Source organism: Corvus kubaryi, unplaced genomic scaffold (genome assembly GCF_017639235.1).
Source record: "Corvus kubaryi isolate FWS band 111438036 unplaced genomic scaffold, C.kubaryi_AGA036_p1.0 36282, whole genome shotgun sequence".
NCBI lineage: Eukaryota > Metazoa > Chordata > Aves > Passeriformes > Corvidae > Corvus > Corvus kubaryi.
The window spans coordinates 1-8,102 of record NW_024580839.1 but is presented as its reverse complement, the minus strand read 5'-3'; the positions used below and the strand labels follow the sequence as shown (position 1 = coordinate 8,102).

The following is an 8,102-nucleotide window of genomic DNA, read 5'->3' as shown; positions in this document are numbered from 1 at the left end:
CTGGAATTGCCAGAGCAGCTGGGGCTGCCCCTGGATCCCTGGGAATGCCCAAGGCCAGGCTGGGATGAACTTGGATCCAGCTGGGATACTGGGAGGTGTCCCTGCCCAAGGATGGATTGGGAATGGGATGGGATTGAAGATCTTTTCCAACCCAAAGCATTCCAGGATTCTGGAACAACGTGGGATGAAGATGAACCTTGTCTTTATCCCCTACTTGAAGACCCTGCACACAGAATTCCAACGAAGCATTCCCAGGTCAGGTCGTTGGTCCCTTTTTTCCATGGATCCTTTTAATCCACTCTCAACCCAACTCCTCCCGTGCCTTGGGAAGGGAATTCCAGCGAGTTCCTGCCGTTGGAGAACGATCCCAGAATTCCCACTTGGACGCGGCGCATCGTCGGAACGCGATCCCAACATCGTCCTTCCAGCTCGCCCATTCCAAATCTCCCCAGGCTGAATTTCCCCTGGATTGAAACCCCTCCCGCTGCTGCCCAGAGCATCCCATCCGCTCTTAATTAATTATCTCCCGGAATTAACGAGCTCCGATGAAATCCAGGCTGGACGTGGCCTCGAGGTGTCCGCAGAACGCCACATTTGGGGTGGCCCCCAGCTAAAAATGGGATTTTCTGCCTCTTTTCTACCCAAAACCCCTCCTGAAGGTCACTTTTACCAACTTTTCAGCATTTTAAGGTGGTTTTTTTTTCGTTCAGAAGCCACAGATTTCGCTGTCTCCCGCCTGCATCCAGAGGGTTTTGGGGGGTTTTTTTTTTTTTATGGAAAATAGATGGTTTTAAACTTTCAAACAGGCCTGGTCCAAAATCTTGTGGATTTGGGGGCGGTGGAGACGTCCATGAAAGGTGAGGTTGGAATTTGCCGGAATTTGCCGGATTTGGCCTCGTTTTTATGCCGGGTAGGAAGGGCTGTGGTCGGTGGTGGCTTTGGAAGTGCTGGGGGTGACGTTGGATGCTGATCCCAGGAGGGCTTTTCCAGCCTCAGAAATCCTGGGAATGTTCCTGTGGGATCCTCAGGGTTGGCTGGAGCCCACAGCAAGGTGGATTCGGGGGCGTTAAAACAGGAATTTGAGGCAAAATCAATGCTCGGCTTGAGAATTCCCAAAAAATCTTTGTGCCGCGAGCATTTTTTTTCCGGGTAAAACTCCCAATCCTGCTCTGGCTTAGGTGGAGTCCAACCCCACTGCTGTTCCCTTTAAATCCCAAATCCTCAATAGCTGGAAGGATTTGATGCATATCCCACGGAGAGGCTCCGTTTTCCGCCGGAATTCCGCCGCGCCCTTCGCGCGATTCCTCCTTCCCATCCCGTCCGGAATGAGGCGGATCCGCGGCGTTCCCAAAGCCAGGGATGGGATTTTTCCTGATTTACCACCTGTTGTGTTTCCTAAATCCCTTCCAACCCAGGGAGCAGCTCTTGGAATCCGTGGAATGCTGGGAATTTGATCTTTTCCACGGAGAATCGCACTGGGAATTCCTTTGTTGGGAATGAGCTCGGAGCTCCCGGAGTTTCTTGGTGGTGATCCATGAGTGAGAGGAATTTGGGATGGATTTAGGGTGGAAAGGTGGGAATGGAGGAGTTTTTCCTCCCGCTGGGATGGGATGGGAAGGGATCCTCTGCTTTTAGGGGGCGTGGAGTTTTCTTTGGATACCTGGAAAAGTCGTGGCTGCTCCATATCCTTGGAATGTGCGAGGTCAGGCTGGATGGGGTTTGGAGCAGCTCGGGATAATGGGATCATCTTGAGGTTCCCTTCCAACCTGAACATTCCATGATGGTTCTGTGAGCAGTGGGATATTCCCAAAAAGGAGGAACATCCCGAAATCCAGAGGGATTTGGATTCTGTGTGAGCAGTGGGATATTCCCAAAAAGGAGGAACATCCCAAAATCCAGAGGGATTTGGATTGTGTGAGCAGTGGGATATTCCCAAAAAGGAGGAACATCCCAAAATCCAGAGGGATTTGGCTGGAGAAGACCTGGAGAGGAGAACGAGATTCCCAAAAACCATTGGATCAGCAGCTGGAGCCAAAATCCCTCCCTGGCACCGTGGGATGGGAATTTTATAGGAATTATTCCAGATTTTATTGCATTTTATAGGCATTATTCCAGATTTTATTGCATTTTATAGGAATTATTCCCCATTTTATTGCATTTTATAGGAATTATTCCAGATTTTATTGCACTTTATATGAATTATTCCACCTTTTATTGCATTTATATGAATTATTCCCCATTTTATTGCACTTTATATTAATTATTCCCCATTTTATTGCATTTTATATTAATTATTCCCCATTTTATTGCACTTTATATTAATTATTCCCCATTTTATTGGACTTTATATTAATTATTCCCCATTTTATTGCATTTATATGAATTATTCCCCATTTTATTGCACTTTATATTAATTATTCCCCATTTTAGTGCACTTTATATTAATTATTCCACCTTTTATTTCACTTTATATTAATTATTCCCCTTTTTATTGGACTTTATATTAATTATTCCATCTTTTATTTCACTTTATATGAATTATTCCCCATTTTATTGCACTTTATATGAATTACTCCCCATTTTATTGCATTTATATTAATTATTCCCCATTTTAGTGCTTTTCTATTAATTACAGAAATTACAATATTAACCCATAATATTCATATGAATGATTTCCTATTTTATTGCACTTTATATGAATTATTCCATCTTCTGTTGCATTTTATATTAATTATTCCACCTTTTACTACATTTATATTAATTATCTAAATCATAATATTAATATATCAATCGAGAATATTAATTTTTATTAATGATGCCACATTTTGCTGAATTTTATGTTAAGTATTCCCTATTTTATTGCACTTTATGTTAATTATTCCACTTTTTTGCATTTCTATTCATTAGATAAATTATAATATTAATATATTAATATATATTAATTATTCCACTTTTATTGCATTTATGTTCATTATACTAATTATATTTATTGATAGTATTAATTTATTTCAATTATTCCACCTTTTTTGCAGTTATATTCATTAGATAAATTATAATATTAATATATTAATATGTAATAATAATGGATATTAATTATTCCACCTTTGATTGCATTTATGTTCATGATATTATAGTATTTATTAATATATAATACTCATATTAATTCCTCCACCTTTGATTGCATTTTATATCAATTATTCCACCTTTGATTGCATTTATGTTCATGATATTAATTTTAATATTTATTAATATATAACAATAGTTGATACCAATTATTCCACCTTTTTTGCACTTATATTAATTATATGGATTATAATATTAATATATGAATCTATAACATTCATATTAATTACTCCACCTTTGATTGCATTTTATCTCAATTACTCCCTAATTTATATCAATTATCCCACCTTTGATTGCATTTACGTTCATCACATTAATTATAATATTTATTGGTTAATAGATAACATTAATTCATATTAATTACTCCACCTTTGATTGCATTTTATCTCAATTATTCCCTATTTTATATCATTTATTCCCTATTTTATATCAATTATTCCCTATTTTATATCAATCATTCCCTATTTTATCTCAATTAATCCCTCTTTTATATCAATTATTCCACCTTTGATCGCATTTTATATTAATTACTCCACCTCTGATTGCATTTTATCTCAATTATTCCCTATTTTATCTCAATTATTCCCTATTTTCTATTAATTATTCCCTATTTTCTATTAATTATTCTCTATTTTATCTCAATTATTCCACCTTTGATTGCATTTTATGTCAATTATTCCCTATTTTATGTCAATTATTCCCTATTTTATCTCAATTTTTCCCTATTTTATCTCAATTAATCCCTATTTTATCTCAATTTTTCCCTATTTTATATTAATTATTCCCTATTTTATCTCAATTATTCCCTATTTTATATTAATTATTCCCTATTTTATCTCAATTATTCCACCTTTGATTGCATTTTATGTCAATTACTCTCTATTTTATATCAATTATTCCCTATTTTATATTAATTACTCCCTATTTTATCTCAATTATTCCCTATTTTATATTAATTACCCCCTTTAATTGCATTTCAACCCCCTCTATCAATTCCACCACTTCCCTACCGTACCCATTCCCATGACCCCCCCTCATTTGCATTCCCATGAACTCCATTAATTAGAACATTACCTAATTAACCCCCCCCGTGAATCCCTGACCACATTCCCCCCTTTTCCCTGCATTTTTTCAGCTCCGAATTCCAGTTTTTCCCAGGATATTCCCCAATCCCATCCCACCTGGACACCCCCAGCCTTTCCCAAGGAATCCCCCTGCTCCTCCTCCATCTCCCAGCCCACATTCCCGATTTTTGGGAATTCTCCCTGGAATTCAATCCCATCATTTTTAGCACTCTGAGGGGGTTCTTGAAAGCCTCCCCAATCCCTCCCTGAGCTTTATCCCTAGGAAACAAAACACTGGGAAAAATATCCCGAGGTTCTGGAATGAGTTGGGTTCAACATTCCCGGAGCTCCAGGCGCGGAAATTCCGGAGTGGGAAGGATATTGTGTTGGGAATGGTTGGGAATCCCGGGAATTCCGTGGATTTTTTGCCTCCGGAGCAGCTCCCGTGCTGCCGACGCCTGCGGGTGTGGGGTTGGGTTCGTTAATGGAATGGAATTCACGGATGGAATTAATTGGAGTTCGTGGAGATTTTATTCAGGAGCAGTCGGCGAGAAGGAATTTTTGGAATTCCCTGCTTGGTTTTTCCATGGAATTTAGACTTTCCCTGAGGTAAAAACGAGGCTGGAAGATGCAAAACCGCCGCTGCCTCGCCGGAGCTCGGGGCCATCCCGTCGTTTCCCACCTTGATCCCGCTTTTCCTGCTGTCCCTTTTATTCCCCCTTTTCCAGGATTGGATCCTGCACCAGAACAACCCTGCCCACCTGGAGAGCTGCCGCAAGCTGCGCCAACAGTAAGGGAAAAACGGGAATCCTTGGGAATCCTGGGATTCTGGGGAGGGACCACCTGGAATCCCATCCCATTCCCATCCCATTCCATGGGCAGGGACACCTCCCACTATCCCAGGTGGATCCGAGTCCATCCAGCCTGGCCTTGGACATTCCCAGGGATCCAGGGGCAGCCCCAGCTGCTCTGGCAATTCCATTCCCAGCCATTCCTTCCCAACATCCCAGCCCAAGCTCCCCTTTCCCACTGGGAAGCCATTCCCTGCCTCCTGGCCCAAATCCCTTCTCCCAAATCCCTCTGCAGCTCTCCTGGAGCCCCTTTAGGGACTCTGAGGATTCCCTGGAGTTTTCCCTTCTCCAGGGGAACATTCCCAGCTCTCCCAGGCTGGATCCAGAATCTTGGAATGCTTTGGTTTGGGAGGGACCTTAAATCCCATCCAGGGATATTTCCCGCTATCCCAGGTGGATCCAATTCCCATCTGAGCAGCACTGGATCAACAGAAAGCAGCATTTGGTGCTTCTGGAATGTTGACTGGGAATATTTCTCGGGAAAAATCCCGATTCGGTTGGGAATTTTGCCTTTTCCACTGACATTTTCCCATTGTCCTTGACAGATATCCCGAGTGGAATCCCGAGGCTCACTCCTCCAACAGGTACCTCGTAGCATTCCTTCCCTTCGTTCATTAATAATTAATTACTCCCAGCAATTAGTCTCCCTCGTTATCTCCTCCAAGCTCTCTCGACGACGTCACCGTTTCCTTAAAAAATTTTGTGGGATTTTTCAGGATTTCGGGGGGGGGGGGGGTTTGTCCCAAATTCCTTAGAATTCCGAGCTGGTTTGGGTAGGAGGGACCTTAAAATTCCACAATTTTTTATCCAGTTAATCCCTCCTGGTTTGTTTCACCAGAGGAATGGTGGCTCCTATTTCCCAACTTCCAAAGATTCCTTGGGGAAACGACATTCCCGCAAGCTGGAAAACCCCTGGAATCCACAGATTCCCATCTTCATCCTTTCATTTTCCCTCTTTTCCACCTCGGATTAATCCCTTTTTAATTAGCTCCCTGGGCATTAATTACTCTTCTCACCACCTTTGGATTGTTTTCGTGGTCTGAGATTTCTCTGTGTTTTGGGCTGGAATTGTTGGGATTTTCCTGGGGTGTTTCCATTAATGACTCCTCTGGATTTCCCGGGAAGCTGAGTGTGGGTGTGTGGCTGGAATTCCTTCAGGGAGCTGCAGCTGAGGCCTCTCTGTTCTGAACAAGGAAGGGGGGGGAGGAAAAAAACAAAAAAAAGCTTGAAAGAGAGAAATAAAACCAAGAAAAAACTTCGGGCAAAATCCATGAGGAGAAGAATCATGGAATTGTGCAATAGGTTGGCTTGGGAAAGATCTTCAATCCCAATAATTCCACCCCCTTTCCATGGGCAGGGACAGCTTCTGCTATCCCAGGTGGATCCAAATCCATCCTTGGATGCTCCCAGGGATCCAGGGGCAGCCCCAGCTGCTCTGGCAATTCCAGCCCAGCCCCTCCCAAAATCCTTCCCCAAAATCCCACCTTTCCCACCATTCCCTGAGTCTCTTCCGTATCCCAAATCCTTCTCCAGCTCTCCCAACACCCCTTTAAAACCCCACACCCACCTCCCGATTTCTCCCCTCGTTTTTCCCCTCTCCAAACCCATCCTTCCCGCTTCTCCCAGCAATTCCTTCCTTTCCCCACACGGATCCCTTTTTCCCCTCAGGAATGCCGGCGACAGGAAGGAGAACCGGACCCCCAAGCACCGCTCCAGCTCCTCCAGCCCCAACCGGAGACATTCCCGACCCAGCGTCTCCAGAGGTTCCGGAGCTTCCGGCTACGCCCTGCACCGTTACCGCTCCCGATCCCGCAGTCCCGGCAGATTCCGGAGGCCCCGGAGCCGCAGCCCCCGCTACATCCGAAGGCTCAGCCCCAGGCACAGATCCAGATCCCCACAACGTTCCCGGAATCTCCTGAGATCCAGCCCGAGACCTCGGAGATCATCCAGCACCGACCGCTCTTCCCGCAGATCCAGCCGCTCCGAAGGTAACGCGATTCCCAAAGGTTTTCCCTTTTCCTCTTGGTGGTTTGGGTTTCCGAGAGTTTTTAGAGGTTGGGAGGGATGGAAAATGCAGGTGGGAAAGTAGCAGGTAGGTTCCTGAGGGGGTTTTTTTTAAGGATTGGATAAAAATTGGGAATGAGCCATCCATAAGTGAGCATCTATGGATTCTCCATAGAAAGGCAGCAGTCAGGAATTTTGTTAAGGAATAATTAAAGCAGCCAAGAAAGGCAGGATTTGGGAGAAGGCTCCGAGCTGGGAAGTACCTCTGGACATCTGTGAGCGAGCCAGGAGCAGAATCCCAGAGAAATTCCCCATAGGAATGTTCCCCAAGGCAACATTTGGATTTTTCCCCCTTTTCCAACCCTTGGAGATTTTTATGGATCTCACGGGCGAGATTTTCCCAGGAATTAGCTCAGGATTGGATGACAAAACTGAAAGAGCAAGACAAAAAAAAAAAACCCAAAAAAAAGGGACCAAACCCATGGATTCCATCCAGGAAAAACCCAACCCATCCCTGGATGTGGGGTTGTTGTTGTTGTTGGGTTTCTTTTTTCCCGTTCCCAGACAGGAAAGCAGCTCTGGAAGCCGTGATGAAAACTTTGGGGCCGGGATTTCTGGCCGAGTTCAAGAAACACAAATCCCTTCAGGCGGCCGTGCAGGAATCGCTGGCTTCGGGCAAATCCCAATCCCACGGAACCCAAAGCAGGACACCTGGAAATTCCAAGAAGCCTTTAAAAAACACTTCAACTCCCAAACTTTCCAAAAAAGATGGAGCAGCCTTGTCAAGACCCAGCTCCTCCTCTTCCAAAACTGATGAGGCGCTCCAGAAAAAAGAGCTGGAAAAGGAGGAGGATTCGGCAGCGGGAAGCAGCAAAGCTCATCCCGCGTCCTACAACAGGGTGAGTTCCTGCTCCAATTCCTGCCTTTTCCAGCTTTTCCTTGGGATTTCCCCCCTGGAAATCCTTGCTGCTGCCCATTCCCTGCGGGCTGTAGGTGAGGATCGTGGAATTACGGGATGGGGATGGGCTGGGGAGAGACCTTCGAGGTTTATTCCGGTTTT

The 8,102-nt window shown here is 44.2% G+C and overlaps 1 protein-coding gene across 1 annotated transcript in view; it reads left to right on the top strand.

Annotated features, from left to right (window-relative positions):
* The window catches only part of LOC121660484 (zinc finger protein 638-like), a gene marked incomplete at both ends in the record, with an annotated part of 18,592 nt that extends 10,557 nt beyond the window's left edge, over window positions 1-8,035 (top strand). The window contains 4 exons of the mRNA XM_042019848.1: window positions 4,916-4,977; window positions 5,584-5,622; window positions 6,707-7,026; window positions 7,607-8,035. Coding sequence (XP_041875782.1) covers window positions 4,916-4,977; window positions 5,584-5,622; window positions 6,707-7,026; window positions 7,607-8,035 — 850 coding nt within the window. The remainder of the gene's footprint in view (window positions 1-4,915; window positions 4,978-5,583; window positions 5,623-6,706; window positions 7,027-7,606) is intronic.
* Between the last annotated feature and the right edge of the window lie 67 nt (window positions 8,036-8,102).